General features: G+C 56.4%; 2 protein-coding genes across 3 annotated transcripts in view; one reads left to right on the top strand and one right to left on the bottom strand.

Annotated features, from left to right (window-relative positions):
• MOV10 (Mov10 RNA helicase) overlaps positions 1 to 10,357 on the top strand; it is a 24,663-nt gene extending 14,306 nt beyond the window's left edge. Inside the window, exons 5-21 of one of the 2 annotated variants that reach the window (XM_073809465.1) lie at positions 1,411 to 1,545; positions 2,186 to 2,354; positions 3,123 to 3,277; positions 3,542 to 3,718; positions 3,829 to 3,976; positions 4,372 to 4,530; positions 4,789 to 4,892; positions 5,065 to 5,162; positions 5,262 to 5,478; positions 6,284 to 6,401; positions 6,623 to 6,814; positions 7,042 to 7,116; positions 7,781 to 7,927; positions 8,254 to 8,379; positions 8,461 to 8,549; positions 9,071 to 9,192; positions 9,281 to 10,357. In XM_073809465.1, coding sequence (XP_073665566.1) covers positions 1,411 to 1,545; positions 2,186 to 2,354; positions 3,123 to 3,277; positions 3,542 to 3,718; positions 3,829 to 3,976; positions 4,372 to 4,530; positions 4,789 to 4,892; positions 5,065 to 5,162; positions 5,262 to 5,478; positions 6,284 to 6,401; positions 6,623 to 6,814; positions 7,042 to 7,116; positions 7,781 to 7,927; positions 8,254 to 8,379; positions 8,461 to 8,549; positions 9,071 to 9,192; positions 9,281 to 9,366 — 2,317 coding nt within the window. In that variant the 3' untranslated portion in view covers positions 9,367 to 10,357. The remainder of the gene's footprint in view (positions 1 to 1,410; positions 1,546 to 2,185; positions 2,355 to 3,122; positions 3,278 to 3,541; positions 3,719 to 3,828; positions 3,977 to 4,371; positions 4,531 to 4,788; positions 4,893 to 5,064; positions 5,163 to 5,261; positions 5,479 to 6,283; positions 6,402 to 6,622; positions 6,815 to 7,041; positions 7,117 to 7,780; positions 7,928 to 8,253; positions 8,380 to 8,460; positions 8,550 to 9,070; positions 9,193 to 9,280) is intronic. The other variant, XM_033861750.2, reaches the window with a different exon arrangement.
• RHOC (ras homolog family member C) lies at positions 9,866 to 16,318 on the bottom strand. The gene is made up of 5 exons (XM_033861879.2): positions 16,184 to 16,318; positions 12,479 to 12,642; positions 11,818 to 11,938; positions 11,375 to 11,505; positions 9,866 to 10,466 (listed from the first exon to the last, which is right to left on the bottom strand). Exons 2-5 carry the CDS (start codon positions 12,632 to 12,634, stop codon positions 10,293 to 10,295), a joined length of 582 nt encoding a protein of 193 aa, XP_033717770.1. The 5' UTR covers positions 12,635 to 12,642; positions 16,184 to 16,318; the 3' UTR covers positions 9,866 to 10,292.

Below are 16,318 nucleotides of genomic sequence, written 5' to 3'. Positions count from 1 at the left end.
CAAGTATTTTTGACTATATGATGGATTATCAGTCAGCCAAGGTGGACACGTGTCTCTCTCTCTCTTTCTCTCTCTCTCTCTCTTTTTTAACAACTTTATTGAAACAGTTCATATACCATACGATTCACCTGTTTAAAGTGTGCAATTCTGTGCTTCTTTTAGTATATTCACAGATACGTGCAACCATCACCACAATCCATTTTAGAACATTTCATCACCCCCAAAAGGAGCGCGTACCCTTTAGTTATCACCTCTTCTGCTCCCCATCCCCACCCCCCAGCCCTAACCAGCCACTCATCTACTTTGTGTAGATTTCCCTCTTCTGGACATTTTATATGAATGGAATCATATACGTGTAAACAGCTCTTTTTGACATGTCCAGGTGTTCACAAAATACTGAGCAAACCGTAAGACCATTGTGCTCTTTCTGTTAAAAATATGTGTGTAATGGGGCTTCCCTGGTGGCGCAGTGGTTGGGAGTCCGCCTGCCGATGCAGGGGACAGGGGTTCGTGCCCCGGTGCGGGAAGATCCCACGTGCCGCGGAGCGGCTGGGCCCGTGAGCCATGGCCGCCGAGCCTGCATGTCCGGAGCCTGTGCTCCGCAATGGGAGAGGCCACAACAGTGAGAGGCCCGCGTACTACAAAAAAAAAAAAAAAAAAAAATGTGTGTAGGGGAATTCCCTGGTAGTCCAGTGGTTAGGGCTTCGAGCTTCCACTGCAGGGGGCATGGGTTCGATCCCTGGTCAGGGAACTAAGATTCTGCATGCTGCGCAGCAGGGCCAAAAAGTTAAGTGAGTAAGTAAAAATATATGTGTATAATACAATTTGACAAAGAAAAATGTCTGGAAGGCTGCATGCCAAAAAGTTAACATTGGTTATCCCTGGATGGTGAGAATGTTGTTTATTTACTCATTTATTTATTACCTGTTTTCTGATTTTTTCTCTCTGATGAACATGTATTGTTTATATACATATCTATATGCATATTTTTTTGGGTGTGTTTAAATTTTTTTTTTTTTTTTTTTTTTTTTTTTTTTTTTGCCACACCATGCAGCTTGTGGGATCCTAGTTCCCTGACCAGGGACTGAACCCGGGCCCCCTGCAGTGGACGAACAGAGTCCTAACCACTGGACCACTAGGAAATTCCCTATATATATATATATATATATATTTTTTTTTTTTTTAATGCTTCCAAGTATCATGCTTTCCAAAAATGAGGATGGTCCAACCTTGGCGTGAGCAGCCTCATGAGACAGTGAGTCCTGTCTCCTAGGGCAAAGGCTGCCGACCCCCTTCAGCAATAGTGTTGAAGCAGAGCCTTGTGCTTCCTCCAGGGAGGGGCCTTCTCGGAGACTCTGAAGGTGAAGGGTCTCTGTGTTTGTAATAGCTTTTCTTCTCTCCCTCCTGCAGTGCTAAGAGCTATGACCTGGAGTTAAGTATGGCACTGGGAACATACTACCCACCCCCCCGCCTCCGGCAGCTGCTCCCCATCCTTCTGCAGGGAACAAGTATCTTCACTGCCCCAAAGGAGATTGCTGAGATCAAGTAAGTACCCCCCCTCTGCACCCCTTGTGCTGCTTTATATGTTTCTTTTCCACTGGCTTCTTCCCACTGCCCCATGCCTCTGTCCTCAGCCTCCTGTGCTCAGCTCATTTATCCCCTTACTGAGCACATGCCATGTGCCAGGCACCATTCAAGGTGAATCACTCGCTTGGTGGCCCTGACATCCTAGGTGGGGAAAGTGAGCATCTGTCATCTTGTTTCATGTAGTGATGAGTGCTGTGAAGAGTTAACTAAAGAGCTAAAGCAGGGTAAGGGGTGGGCTGTGCTATTTTGCAGAGGGCAGCTAGTCCTGGCCTCTTTGAGGAGGTGACATTTGAGCAGAGAATGACATTTGAATGAGGTGACCGTGTGAGTAATAGGAGGATCTAGGAGAAAGGATGTTCCAGGCTTCAGGATCCACAGTTCGAATGCGAGTCAGGTCTGAGCTTGGGGGGCAGGGGCTCCCTTCTTGGAGGCCTCTGACCCCCATCTGCTTCTCTGCCCTTCTAGTCTTCCCCGATTCCTGATGTCTTCATAGTCCCAGAGCTGCAGAGGGAGAGGGTGGATGCTCCCGGACATGGGGGTTGCCTGACCCATCCCATTCCCGTCCCCTCCCTCCAACCCCCCCACCCATCACTGCCAGGGCCCAGCTGGAGACACCCCTGAAGTGGAGGAACTACGAGGTGAAGCTCCGGCTGCTGCTGCACCTGGAGGAGCTGCAGATGGAGCATGACATCCGGCACTATGACCTGGAGTCGGTGCCTATGACCTGGGACCCCGTAGACCAGAATCCCGGGCTGCTCACGCTGGAGGTCAGGGGTTGGATCGGTAGCAGGGAGGATGGACTCAAGTTAGCCAACCCACAAGCTGTGGGAAGAACAAAAGGAAGATGAAGTTTTTCCTGTCCAGAGGGCTCAGCAAGTTGCCGAGTGGGCATCTGGGCCCCAAAAGAGGGGTCAGAGCAAGGCAATAGGGAGGACTGGGGTTTTAGTCTAGACTTTGCTACCACTGGCTGCATGACCTTGGGCAAGTCTTTTGCTGTCTCTGGGCCTTAGTTCCCTCACCTGAAAAGCATGGAGCTGGACTAGATAATTCTTAGAGCCCTCTCCAGCTCTCAGATGTTGAATGTGTACATCTAAGCCCGGAATTACACACGAGAATGGATTCCTGCACACTTGTGCCGAGAAAGGCACTCAGTGAGAAGGGACGGCAGGTGAGGATGATCAGGGAAAGCTTCCTACAGGAACTGAGTTTTGAACAAGATTTTAAAGGCAGAGTAGGAGCAGAGCTGGCCAAGAGGGCAACCGGACTTGCTGGGAAGCTGGCCTCCAAGTCTTGAAATCATGCCCTGGAGGGTTTCCAGGATTCCTGGGCTCAGCATCTCTGAGCACCGTGGGCAGACTTGTCCCTTCTTCATCTCCCCTGACTCTTGCCCTGTCTGGCAGAAGAGGAAAGAGGCAAAGCTCCCTGAACCTGGGGTAGAGGGTAGATCCTCAGAACTGTGTCTCAGTTGGGGTCTGGAGTGGGCCCTCCACTGGCCGTCTTCGGGTTAGAAGCTTGCCGCTGTCCGTGCCCCATAGGTTCCCGGGGTGGCCGAGAGCCGCCCCTCAGTGCTGCGGGGTGACCACCTATTTGCCCTTTTGTCCTCTGAGACACACCAGGAGGACCCCGTCACCTACAAGGGCTTTGTGCACAAGGTGGAACTGGACCGGGTCAAGCTGAGTTTTTCCACAGGGTAGGTGTTGGGGGAGCCCTGAGCTGCAGGAAGGTCTGCAGGTGTCCCGGAGGCCAAGGGAGGAGGGTGTTTCTCCTCAGAGTGAGTGGGACCCCAGGGACAGGGCAGGGGGACCCTGAGATGCCTCACCATCTTCCTCTCCTGGAGGATTGCTTGGAGGTCTGGGAAAGGGAGTGGAGTTGGAGTAGATGGAGAGAGTCCTGGCCTTTTATTGCCCACCCCCGCAATTGGAATTCTTCCCCCTCTCTCTCCCCCTTCCCAAAGCCTCCTGAGCCGCTTTGTGGATGGGCTGACCTTCAAGGTGAACTTCACCTTCAACCGCCAGCCCCTGCGGGTGCAGCACCGTGCCTTGGAGCTGACGGGGCGCTGGCCGCTGTGGCCCCTGCTTTTCCCTGTGGCCTCTCGTGGGGTCCCGCTCCTGCCCTCAGATGTGAAGCTCAAGTGAGACTGTGGGCAGGGGCTCTGGGGCCACTTGGAGGGTGGGTGTAGGGGACGAGGTCAGGGAGGCCTCCTGGACGCGGACAATATCGTGTTTGTGGCCCCTCCGCTAGGCTGTACGACCGGAGTCTGGAATCCAACCCGGAGCAGCTGCAGGCCATGAAGCACATTGTTATGGGTACCACCCGCCCCGCCCCGTACATCATCTTTGGGCCTCCAGGCACTGGCAAGACTGTCACCTTAGTGGAAGCCATCAAGCAGGTGGGGCCTGAGCGTAGGCCTGTGGCCTACACTCTGACTCCCCCCCGGGACAAAGCAGGTTCTGGTTCCTTCTGGTTCCTTCCGGCTCCCTGAACGCACGCCCCCGAACTGGCCTCGAGGGCCAGTGTGGCTGTCGAGCAGGGCGTGCAGCTTGGGTACTGCACGTCTCAATCACCGTAGCCTTGTATAATTACGGCAGCAGTTTTCCAGCGTTAAAGGGCTGCTGGACTAGCAGGGGGCTGCCGATCTGAACTTGCCTCTTGAGTCACTCCCTCCCTCAGCAATGGGAGGCAGATGCCACACTGCGCCACCCTGAGTCACAGGCATGTTTCTCCCTCTCCCCTCCCCCTGGAGACCAGAAGCTGCTTCCCACACTGTGCTCATCCCCACCCCAGGTGGTGAAGCACTTGCCCAAAGCCCACATCCTGGCCTGTGCTCCGTCCAACTCGGGGGCCGACCTCCTCTGTCAACGCCTCCGGGTCCACCTGCCCAGCTCCATCTACCGCCTCCTGGCTCCCAGCAGGGATATCCGCATGGTGCCTGAGGACATCAAGGTACTTGGGGAAGGCGGGGGACCAAGGGGTGGCGGGTGCTGCTCTGGGTAGGCGCTGGGGCCAGGAAACTAGGAGACCTGGATTCTGATACTCGCTGTATGACCTTGGGTGGGTCAGGACTGCTCTCTGGGCTTCAGTTTCCCTGTGTGTAAAGTGAGAGAGGTAAATAAAATTGCCTGAGGGGGGGTGCCCAGACCCAGAGCGAGGGTGAGAATGGATGTGGAGGCAAGCTGACTCCCCTCCCTGCATGACCCTCAGCCCTGCTGTAACTGGGATGCAAAGAAGGGGGATTACGTGTTTCCTTCCAAGAAGAAGCTGCAGGAATATCGTGTGTTAATTACCACGCTCATCACTGCCAGCAGGTGGGAAGTGTGTGTGTGCGCATCTCTTAAATTGTGTGCTAAGAGGTAGCGGGCTGGGGAAATGCGGAAGAATGGTGCCTGGGGAGTTGGGGGGAGGGCCAGCTTGGGGGAGCATTCAGGTTCGGTAGTCGCGTGCCTGGATGTGACCCCTGCCTGGCCTGACACCTCCCAGGTTGGTCTCGGCCCAGTTTCCCATCGATCACTTCACACACATCTTCATCGATGAGGCTGGCCACTCCATGGAGCCAGAGAGCCTGGTGGCCATAGCAGGTGAGGGGCTCGGGGGCGGGGGGCTGCGAGTGTGTTACCCCACATGGCATCGGGGAGGTCCCACCACACACCTTTCTCCTCACGCTACCCATCTCCCAGGGCTGATGGAAGTCAAGGAAGCAGACAATCCAGGAGGGCAGCTGGTGCTGGCAGGAGACCCTCGGCAGCTGGGGCCTGTGCTGCGCTGCCCACTGACCCAGAAGCATGGGCTGGGGTACTCACTGCTGGAGCGGCTGCTCACCTACAATGCCCTGTACAAGAAGGGCCCTGATGGCTATAACGCCCAGTTCATAACCAAGCTGCTACGCAACTACAGGTATCCCGCACCCTCTGTGTCATCCCCTGCCTTCACACCCTCTGCAAGCGCAGCTGGCGGCTCCATCCCACCGTCCTCAGAGGCTGCGTGATGCAGAAAGACTATCAGCTGGAAGGTGGGAGTTCTTCTCCCCAGTCCCGTCCCTGCTCCTCCAGTTGCTTATCTGTACCTCACGGGATGGTCAGTGGTTCCTAGACACCGGAATATATCTGACGCTGGTCCCAGGTGAAGTTTCTAGGCATCCAAGGAGAAATGAGAAAAACAGGGACAATGTATTTTTTCATAAACCTAATGGTTATTCGAGTTAAAGAGCTATGCTTCCTTCAGTCAGTGAGTTCGTATATCTAAAATGCTCAGATGAGTTCCTACATCTTTAGTTCCTTAGATGAGTCCACTAGGAATTCAATACTGTTAGCTGTTGTGTTAGTACTGCTGATATTTTTGGATTTAGCACCTTATCTCATCCAATAATGGCGATAGTAGGTGATTCTTGCTTTTGTATTGTCCTTCCTTGACAAAATTGAAACTTGAGAATGGGCCCCCAATTTCTTGGTGTTTTCACTTAAATTTGACTGGTCTATGAAATCTGTGGATTGGATGTTCTCAGGAGCCACATTTGGTTCTGGTTTCTGTGGTTAACAGTGCCCAGCAGCAAAAACTGTAGCTGAATGAGTCTGCTATGCAGTGGGCGGGAAGACAGGAGGATAGTGTGTGTGAGCTCCAAGCAGGTGGAGCGGAGGTCCCTGAGGGCGGGGCAGAACTAATCCGCCCCCTGGTCTTGCTCTTCCTTCCTCCTGCCCCCCAGGTCTCACCCCACCATCCTGGACATTCCTAACCAGCTGTATTATGAAGGGGAGCTGCAGGCCTGTGCGGACGTTGTGGACAGAGAGCGCTTCTGCCGCTGGGAGGGTCTGCCTCGACAGGTGAGGCTGAGCGGGGCTGGGGCTCAGGCTCCTACCCCTGTACCCCAGCCTCCCTCTTACTGAGGGTGCTGGGTAGCAGGAGGCTCTGAGTGGAAGCCATGAGCCCCTCCCTTTGTCACCTAGGCCTGGGATCCCCCACTCCCTGGAAGGGTTTGAGGGTGGGAGGGAAGGGAGGCAGGCAGGGAGGTCCAGCTGAGGGTTTCCCCTGACTCCGTGTCCAGGACTTTCCCATCATCTTTCACGGCGTAATGGGCAAGGATGAGCGTGAAGGCAACAGCCCATCCTTCTTCAACCCCGAAGAGGCTGCCACGGTGACTTCCTACCTGAAGCAGCTCCTGGCCCGCTCCTCCAAGAAGGGCAAAGCCCGTCTGAGCCCCCGAAGCGTGGGCGTCATCTCTCCATACCGGAAGCAGGTCAGGTCCTCAGTTCCCATCAGGGCTGGGTCCCCCCAGATGGTACCTCCTTAGCCAGACCACTAGGCAGAGGGTCCGGCTCAGGCCTCCGCTGGCCCCATATCTCAAAAGAGCGCAGAGGTCAGCTGCACCTCCCTCTTTGCCCCCCAGCTCCCTGGCCTCCTGCCTGGCACCCTCTTGCACGGGTGTAATGGCATGAGAGAAAGGCACCCGTCCCCATCTTCCAGGTGGAAAAAATTCGTTACTGCATCACCAAACTTGACAAGGAGCTTCGGGGACTGGATGACATCAAGGACTTGAAGGTGACCCTCGCCACTGTCTCACATTCCCTCCCTGACTTCTGTCCCGGTCTCTTCCCCACTTCCAGACACCTCCTCGGGTCCCTGCCCCACTGCTGCAGGCCAGCCCAAGTCCCTGCCGCACCCTCGCTGCCTGAGACAAACTTGGGCTTTCCCCATGCCTCTCACTCCTGGAGATCCCAACTTGTAGGTCTGGGATGGGACCGGGAAGCCCTCATGTTTAGCAAGCACCTCATGTGATTCTGATGATCAGGCTAGTTTAAGGTCTCTGCCCTAAGGAGAAAGTCCAGACTCCCCAGCCTGCCTGACCTGTCATGTGATGATGTCCCCACTCACCTCTCCCACCCTCTGAGTCAGTCGGCAGCTCAGTTCTTTCTCAGATAAGAATCACCTGGAGAGCTTTTAGTGCTGCCAGCGCCAGGGCTCCACCCAACCAATTAACGCGGCTGTCTGGGGGCAGAGCCAGGGCATCAGGTTCTTTTACCGGCTCCTCAGGTGATCTCCCGTGCAGCCAGGGTTGACACCCAGGGCTTTAAGAGTTAGAGGCCTCTCTCATGGAAATTCTGATTCTGGAGGTCTGGGTTAGGGCCTAAGGTTACTTTTTTTTTTTTTTTTTTGCGTTACGCGGGCCTCTCACTGTTGTGGCCTCTCCCGTTGCGGAGCACAGGCTCCAGACGCGCAGGCTCAGCGGCCATGGCTCACGGGCCCAGCCGCTCCGCGGCATGTGGGATCCTTCCGGACCAGGGCACGAACCCGTGTCCCCTGCATCGGCAGGCGGACTCTCAACCACTGCGCCACCAGGGAAGCTCCTAAGGTTACATATTTTTAACAAGTACTGAGTGATTGTCTTCAGGAAAGTTTGAAAAACACTGCTGAGTTATTGTTCTTTGCAGTCCTGTTTTCTTTGCTTAGAACCCTTTCGAGCCCCCATCCCTTTAACTGGATTCGGCCTTCAGGTTTCAGCTTCCATGGCACTGTCCTGTCCTCTTTCCTGCCCAGCAGGACACTGGCTCACTCCACGGTGACAATTGCCCTCAGTCTCACTGAGGCGAGGCGGGGCTGGTCCCTGGGTCCCCCACTGCCTCCCTCCCCTCTAGGTGGGCTCCGTGGAAGGGTTTCAAGGCCATCCCTCCCCTCTAGGTGGGCTCCGTGGAAGAGTTTCAAGGCCAGGAGCGCAGCGTCATCCTCATCTCCACCGTGCGTAGCAGCCAGAGCTTTGTGCAGCTGGATCTGGACTTTAACCTGGGTTTCCTCAAGAACCCCAAGGTTCGGGGGCTGGGGGGTGGCAGGGACTCCTCCTTCCTGAGGGCTCTTCCCTGCTGTGACCCCAGCATTTCTTCTTATCAGAGGTTCAACGTGGCTGTGACCCGGGCCAAGGCTTTGCTCATCGTGGTGGGCAACCCGCTCCTGCTGGGCCACGACCCCGACTGGAAAGTGTGAGCATCCCACCCACAATCCCTCCTGGTGGCCACAGCCCCCAGCCTAGGACAGCTGTAGTTTTATGAAGCACCCTTGGGGCTCAGTTAATCTTCCAATCTGTTTATCTGGTTTTTTTTGCGGTATGCAGGCCTCTCCAATCTGTTTATCTTTTTTTTTTTTTTTTTTTTTGCGGTATGCGGGCCTCTCACTGCTGTGGCCTCTCCCGTTGCGGAGCTGTGCTCCGGATGCACAGGCTCAGCGGCCATGGCTCACGGGCCCAGCCGCTCCGCGGCACGTGGGATCCTCCCGGACCGAGGCACAAACCCGTGTCCCCTGCATCGGCAGGCGGACTCTCAACCACTGCGCCACCAGGGAAGCCCCAATCTGTTTATCTTAACAATATCCCCATTTGCCAAGGTTAAGTAACTTGCCCCAAGGCACAGGCCCCATGTGCAGGACCAAGGCTGGGCCTCCAGCCTCTGCTGGTACTCAGCCAGCCTTGTGCAGCTGTGTGTGTGGATGTCCCTGTACCCCACAGATTCCTAGAGTTCTGTAAAGAAAACGGGGGGTATACCGGGTGCCCCTTCCCTGCCAAACTGGACCTGCAGCAGGGGCAGAACTTACTCCAGGGTCTGAGCAAACTCAGCCCCTCTACCTCAGGTATGGCTGGGCCAGGGTGGGCTTGGTTGGGGGACAGTGCTGAGGGAGGATGTAAGTTACTAACAGAGCTGGCCTCCTCTCTTTGTAGGACCCAAAAGTCACGACTGCCAGGCGCGGGAGGGTGAAGGGGGCCTGCCCCTGCAAGTGGAGCCCGAGTGGAGGAATGAGCTCTGAGGACCGCCCACCCGACCCTTCCCCTGCTGCTAACATCAAGCTGCTAACAATTGGGGGAAGGGGGAGGAAGTAAAACTGAAAAAAAAAAAAAGCTTATTCTATGCAAAAGCCTCCTTGTCTCTTCAGCCTGGCCCCAGCTTCCTGAACTCCCAAGATGACCTCACAGGGGAGGGTGGGACTGTCACAACAGCCCAGGGCCATACCCCTCCCCCCCCCCCAGAAAGGAACCCAACCCCCATGTCCAGGGGAGGAAATCTAGTGGGAGGTGGCAGGGAAGCCACCCACAGGCTTCTAAGTTTAGCCCAGTGCTCCAGACCACTCCCCTCACCCGCCTCCAAGGCCCAGAGCCAGGCATGACCTCATCCTTTTCTCCAAGACTCCACCCTGCCTGCCCGGGAGTCCTGCCTTTGCAGACAGGGGGCCAGCCTGGCAAGCACCCTGGAGAGATGGGACTCCAGGCTCACAGGGACCAGGAGAGAAAGACAGGAAGCCACACACATGTTGGAGCCTGTGGCCTTTATTCATGCCCCACACCAAGTACAGCCAGATGCAAGGCCCCTGCCCAAAGCAGAAACACCGGGGGCCCGGGACTCTGGGTTACACCCTCCAAGTCCCCTACCCCACATACTCTCCTGTGAGCCAGAAGTGTATAAAGTGCTGGTGTGATGATCCTCTGGGGAAGGCCAAAGGGATCAAGAGCCCCACCCCTGGACCAAGGCAACAGGAGGAGGGACTGTGCTCTGGTTCCCAGAGTGCTGAGTCGGGGCCTACGGCCACCACCATCAGGGCTGGGGAAGCGCGATGCAGTCCTGGGCAGGAGGGAGTTGGGAAAGGGAGCCTTCAGCAGGGATCCCTAATAGGGTGGGGCTGTTGGGGGCAGGGGGAGTTCCTGCACCCTGTGAAGGGAGGAGGGGAGGCTTGGGACCTCAGAGAATGGGGCAGCCCCTCCGGCGCTTGTTCTTGCGGACCTGGAGGCCAGCCCGAGTGGCCATCTCAAACACCTCCCGCACCCCCTCCTTGGTCTTCGCTGAGCACTCAAGGTAGCCAAAGGCACTGATCCGGTTCGCCATGTCCCGGCCTTCCTCAGATCGAACAGGCTCCTGGGAAGGCAGGAGGAGAGTCGTCAAAGGAAGCTGCTGGTTAGGTGTACCTCACCCATATTTGTAACAAGAACAAATATCTCCTCCAGCCCTGACCCCACGAAGCATCCAAGCCCCGGCCACCGTGGATGGCTTCTAGGCTAGAGACCCAAGACTCCTACTTAGCTTCAGAATTCTCCCCATCAGCCCTATACCCCACGGTACACTCTTCTCTTGCCTGAGTGAGGATCTACCATCCCCTGACCGACCTCCCAGCCTCTGTTCTCACTTTCTTCCAATCCATCCTCTATGGCTGCCAGAATCAGTTTTCTAACATGCTGACTCTGACCATATCTGTCCCCAGTTTAAAACTCTGCCATAATTATGTTCAAAGAATAGTCTAGATTCCTTATCCTGGCAGCTCTCCCTAATCAACTCGTCCTCTGGCTAGAAAGCCACTTACCAGGTCCCCAAATAAGCCAGCTCCCTCACTCTGGGCCTTTTCCCAGCCACTTAGAATACCCTCCGTTCCACATCCACAGCAGCCCACACACCTCCCCAGGTATACTCTGATGGCTCCACCTGCATACCTCAAGCAAAACATCTACTCTGAGAACCCGGTTCCCTGAGGGCAAGGATTTTCTCATTCATCTTAATAGCTCCAATGCCAAACAGCGGACAACAGACAAAATGCCAAATGACCTTGGACAAGTCACCGTCCTCTGACAGTCTCATGGAATATTGGGTCAGACCCTAAGGGCCCCTCTGGTTCTCCCTCACCAGGGTGGGGGTGCCAGGGGGGTAGGAGGTGGACACTACCGTCACTTCTAACATGGGGAGTCAGTAGGAGGGAGGCTCCTTCACCAGCCTGCAAGCCCTCAGAGGGCACCTTCCTCCCCAAGGCCTCCCAGCCTGGCGGCTGCACCCACCTGCTTCATCTTGGCCAGCTCTCTCCGGGTATGTTCATCTTGCCTCAGGTCCTTCTTATTCCCCACTAGGATGATGGGCACGTTGGGGCAGAAGTGCTTCACCTCTGGGGTCCACTTCTCAGGAATGTTTTCTGCACAGACACATCCCGACAGGTGTTGGTGCCTCCACTTAGGCTAGAAGGCTTCCCCCGGGTCCCCTTGTCTCCGCGGGGCAGAGTCTTAGAGGCTATTCAGCATGAATAGCCACCCCCGCCCCCCTCACAGTACACACCCTTCCCTGAGCCCTCGGAGGGCCAGAGTCACCACAGGGAAGGAGGCTAACGGGGCTCCCCGGCACCCCTCCCACACAGCTTCTGAAGATGGCTGAAAGGAGCCAAGGCAAGAGCTCCCTCTGGTTGGTTGATTCCAAGGGATTCTCAGCCCCCTCCCTCCAACCCCCTCACCCAGGCTGTCGGGGCTGTCGATGGAGAAGCACATGAGGATGACGTCAGTGTCCGGGTAGGAGAGAGGCCGCAGGCGATCATAGTCTTCCTGCCCTGCTGTGTCCCACAGAGCCAGCTCCACCTGACACACAGGGCCAGTGCTTAGCTAGCCTGAGGGCCCCATTTACACACCCCACACCCTGCCACCCAGAGGTCCTCTCTGAAATCCTGGTCCCTTAGGTTCACTGAACATCTACCTATTGAACACCTACTATGTGCCAGGGATAGTGCTAATCATTGTCACACAACATAAACTAAGGTGAGTTTCTTAAATCCTGAGACAACAGCGTTTGATCTTTGTGCAGTTTGAGCTGCCATCGGGAGCGCCACTATTTTATTTAATACTCATAAAAACCCTTCGAAGGAGGCCTTACCATTATTTCCATTTCACAGCTGGGGGAGCTTAAACCCAGAGGCAAAGGGACTGGGCCCAGATTACAAAACCAGCGTGTAAAAAACCAGGAGGTTATCCAGATTTCCTAAGACTGCAGTTTCACTTCCTAACTCCCACTGGTTCCAGCAGGGAGAGTGAAGCAAGGACATGGGTGGATGGTGAGCACGGACATCCCAGGTCCGTAAGGGATGGGGGCAGGCGTGGTTCCAAGGGGCTCTTCGCCCTTACCTGCTTGCCGTCCACCTCTATGTCGGCGATGTAGTTCTCAAAGACAGTAGGGACATAGACTTCTGGGAACTGATCCTTGCTGAAGACGATGAGGAGGCAGGTCTTCCCACAGGCCCCATCCCCCACGATCACCAGCTTCTTTCGAATGGCAGCCATGGCTGGGGCTGGTAGGGAAGAGGCAGTGGGGATGTTGGGAAAAGACAGTAAGTCCACAAACACTTCTCTAGGGCCCCCAAGCCCTCCCTGGAAACCGAGGCATCCAGTGAAGGGAGAGGAGGGAGGGAAAAGGGCTTGCTCAGGCATGTTCTTGCCAAGAACCAAGTGGTCGGGCAACTGAGCTTGAAATTCCTAATCTCAAGGTCAGGGACAGGTCTCCCCCATGGGTTAGAATACAGAAGTGGGAGGTGGAAGAACCACCCACTTGGGAGCCAGAAAGCATGAGTTCTAATCTAATCTACTCCCCAACTGTGGGCCCCTGGACACCTAAAGGGGTGCTCAGGGACCAGTGACGTGTCCAGAAGGGCAAGCTTTTATCTATTCTACATATCAGGGTTTCAAGTCAGATGTATTTTTTACCAGGATTTCGATACTTTTTAAAGTTTAATAATTGTGAAGGTCCAATCTGGAACACACTGTCCCAAAGTCAGTACAAGTCATGCCTGCCCAGCGAAAAACAAAGAGTCCCTACCCATATGGTTGGGTAAGGGAAAGAATATTTATCACACCCCTAGGTGCCAGGCACTATGGTGGGCATTTGGACAAAAATCACCTCCCTCAGTCCCCAGAAGCCTGGAAGGTAGGTAGTGAGCTCCCCATTTTGACAAACTAGGAAAGTGAGATTCATTGAGGTTAAGACACGAATTCAGAGTTGTGGCAGGGATGGCACTCAAAGCAGGGCTGTGTGACTCTAGAGTCTGTTGCTTTTCTACATATCACCCCAGAGGTGGGAAGGAGAGCAGAGGGAGGGAAACCCAGACAGAGGGCAGCGGCAGCAGCCAGCAGGCTTCCCTGGCCCACCCTGTCCCGGTCCCCAGAGCCCCGAGTCACACAAAGGAGGCTCAGTCCAGGCAGTGCCCACAGCCCACATTCGGGCAGCCTGCCTTCCTCCCCCTGCTTCCTACTGGGCCTGGAAGCTACACTGGGTCACTCAGCCCCAGGCAGGGGACAATGACCACACTGTAGGGAGCCACACATCTACCACAGCAGAGCGACTGAGAATAATCCACTAGGGAATCACCTCCACCCACTCCCTGGAACAGCCCCTTCCTCCACTCTGTCCAGCTCACCCTGAGGCCCTGCCCACCCCTCCCTGTGACTCAGGGCAAGGAGTCAGCTTCCTGGGGTTTCCATGTGGTCCCTGCCCCCAACACACACCAAAGAGCATCTGCACAGTTCATCACACCTTCCCAGCTTCCCCGTGCCTCAGCTGAGCCTCACTTCCTCCTTCCCTGGGGAGAGGAGCTGACCTCCAGTCGGCTGGAGTTCCCAGGCCTACAGCCGAGGAGGAAGAGAGGGCGGGCTCTGGGCCTGAGATGAAGTCGAAGCTGTTGGGAGAAGCGGAGGCTGGAGCCTGTGCTGGGAGGAGCCCCCAAAAAAGAGACAAATGAGGGCCAGTCCCAGCACCAACCACACAGGGAGTAGTTAAAAAAAAGAAGGGGACGGTAACCTGATCTCTACCCCAAACCTGGCTTTTTCTCAGTCCCACATCCTGTCAAACTAGGCTGAGCTCCTTTACTCCCCACACACCACCACCACCTCACAGCCCTGCCTTGGTCTGCCTTTTAGGGAGCGAATACTCCAGCCCAAGGCAAGCTCTCTTCAGCAGTGGGGTCCCGGGTGGCCTCCTTCCCCTCCACACACACATGCACAACAGTGGGATGGGGGCAAGTGGATATGAATCAGAGGGAATTTATAGGAGTTGAGTGCACGGCCACACTCTCCCCATCACAACAGGGGCTCTCTGATACCCCCCAAACAGGCAAGAAGGCATTCACCCTGCCAGCAGATCCCCTCCAAAAATGGAAACCACCCTTCAGAAAAGGGGGTCTCAGGCTTCCCTGGTGGCGCAGTGCTTAAGAATCTGCCTGCCAATGCAGGAGACAGGTTCGAGCCGTGGTCTGGGAAGATCCCACGTGCCATGGAGCAACTAAACTCGTGTGCCACAACTACTGAGCCTGTGCTCTAGAGCCCGCGAGCCACAACTATTGAGTCCCTGTGCCACAACTACTGAAGCCCGCGTGCCACAATTACTGAAGCCCGCGTGCCCTAGAGCCCTGTGCTCTGCAACAGGAGAAGCCACTGCAATGAGAAGCCCGCGCGCACACCGCAACGAAGAGTAGGGCCCGCTCACCGCAACTAGAGAAAGCCCTGAGCAGCAAAGAAGACCCAACGCGGCCAAAAATAAATAAAATACATTAATTTTTTAAAAAAAGAAAAGGGGTCCCCTGGAAATTCCACCCAGGTGACCAGCACCCTCACCTACTCCCACAGGTTCCATTGGTCCAACTGTGGGAAGACAGGCTGGGGTAGCCTCAACCTGGGATGGGCAGTATTGATGGAGGGATGGAGCGCATTCACCACTAGGGTGAATACCAATTGCTTAGGCGTGAGTATGCCCGCCCCAGGCAAGGCAGTTTAGGTGGCACCAGACGGTGGTGGGCAGAGGCCAGAACTCCAGGGCAAGGGCATGCATTAAATGACCTAGAGCCCCCCCATCTCAATTAGAAGATGTTCCCTTCAGGCTCAGAAGAGTAGTTGGTCCAGGCCGGGCCAGGCCACCAGGCCCATCGCCAAGATGGCGAAAACAACAGCTCCCTGTGAGAGGCAGCCCCTGAGGAACTGCCCCACTGACCCTAAGAGGGGCAACCAAACCCCACACGGGGCCTGGAATGACCCTGGAATTTCTGGGGCCTTCCCTGGAATAAAACAGCTGCCGTCTCCTCAATCATTCTCTAGATTTCCAGATGAACCAGGTTCTGCTGTACCCTGCCCACCACCCCTGAGGTCTAGGGAAGAAATCAGATACCTCCTCCTCAACTTGAAAACCACACACACACACACACACACACACACACGCACACACGCACGCACGCACGCACACACACGCACACACGGGCTGGATCCTTCCCAATCTCCTGTACCTCCACTCCAGGCCGGCCCCAGAAACCATCTAGGGCGACGTCCAGACCCCCGGGGCAGTGGCAGCCCCCGCGGTCACACCCGCCCCTATTCCCGCCACTCCACCGGCCCGGAGTGGGGGATTCCCACCTCAACCCGGACTCGGGCCCAGACCCACACCCAAGCCCAGGTTCACAGAGGGCCGCCAGGCCTGGGAGCTAGAGCGTCTGCGCTGGGGCTCCCTCGCGGAGACCCAAGTTGCCGTCTCTCCCCTCGCCCGGCCGGGCAGGTTCCGGGAAGCCGGGAGAAGGGAACTGACTCCGACTCGGACACCAAGAGGCGAGAGGCCCTGCGGGGCAATTCCCGGGGCCCCTCACTGCAGCCCAGGAGGGCAGGGAGGGGCCAAGCCGGCCCGACCCCCGCACCGCCCAGACGCCGCGTACGAGGGGGAGCAGGCGGCCCGCGCTCGGACCAAAGCCCCTCCCCGGCCGGCGCCCCGAGCTCCTGCCAGGCGGAGAAGGGGGGAGTGCTCTCCTGGGGATGAGTTCCCAGGACGACCCCGCCGCCCAGAGCCCCAACCCGGGATACCTTCCGCTGCGCCGCTTCCAGCTGCGCGGCCGGTGCCGGAGGCAGAGACTGACCCGAGGGGCACCGCCCCGCCCTCCTCCAGCGCCGCGGCGGGGAGGGGCGACTCGCGGGGAGGGGCGGGCCGGGCGTCCCTTG

This window comes from Tursiops truncatus, chromosome 1, assembly GCF_011762595.2.
Source record: "Tursiops truncatus isolate mTurTru1 chromosome 1, mTurTru1.mat.Y, whole genome shotgun sequence".
NCBI classification, from domain to species: Eukaryota; Metazoa; Chordata; class Mammalia; order Artiodactyla; family Delphinidae; genus Tursiops; species Tursiops truncatus.
The sequence above is the reverse complement of the archived record's forward strand: the minus strand, read 5'-3'. Positions and strand labels throughout refer to the sequence as shown.

What these genes read in the sequence shown, in the direction of transcription:
- RHOC (XM_033861879.2), bottom strand. Translation starts at nt 12,634, where the DNA reads ATGGCTGCCATTCGAAAGAAGCTGGTGATCGTGGGGGATGGGGCCTGT. An exon ending in TAGAGGTGGACGGCAAGCAG is followed by an intron (nt 11,939 to 12,478) that starts GTAAGGGCGAAG and finishes CCTGTGTGTCAG; the next exon opens with GTGGAGCTGGCTCTGTGGGA. An exon ending in CGACAGCCCCGACAGCCTGG is followed by an intron (nt 11,506 to 11,817) that starts GTGAGGGGGTTG and finishes GTGTCTGTGCAG; the next exon opens with AAAACATTCCTGAGAAGTGG.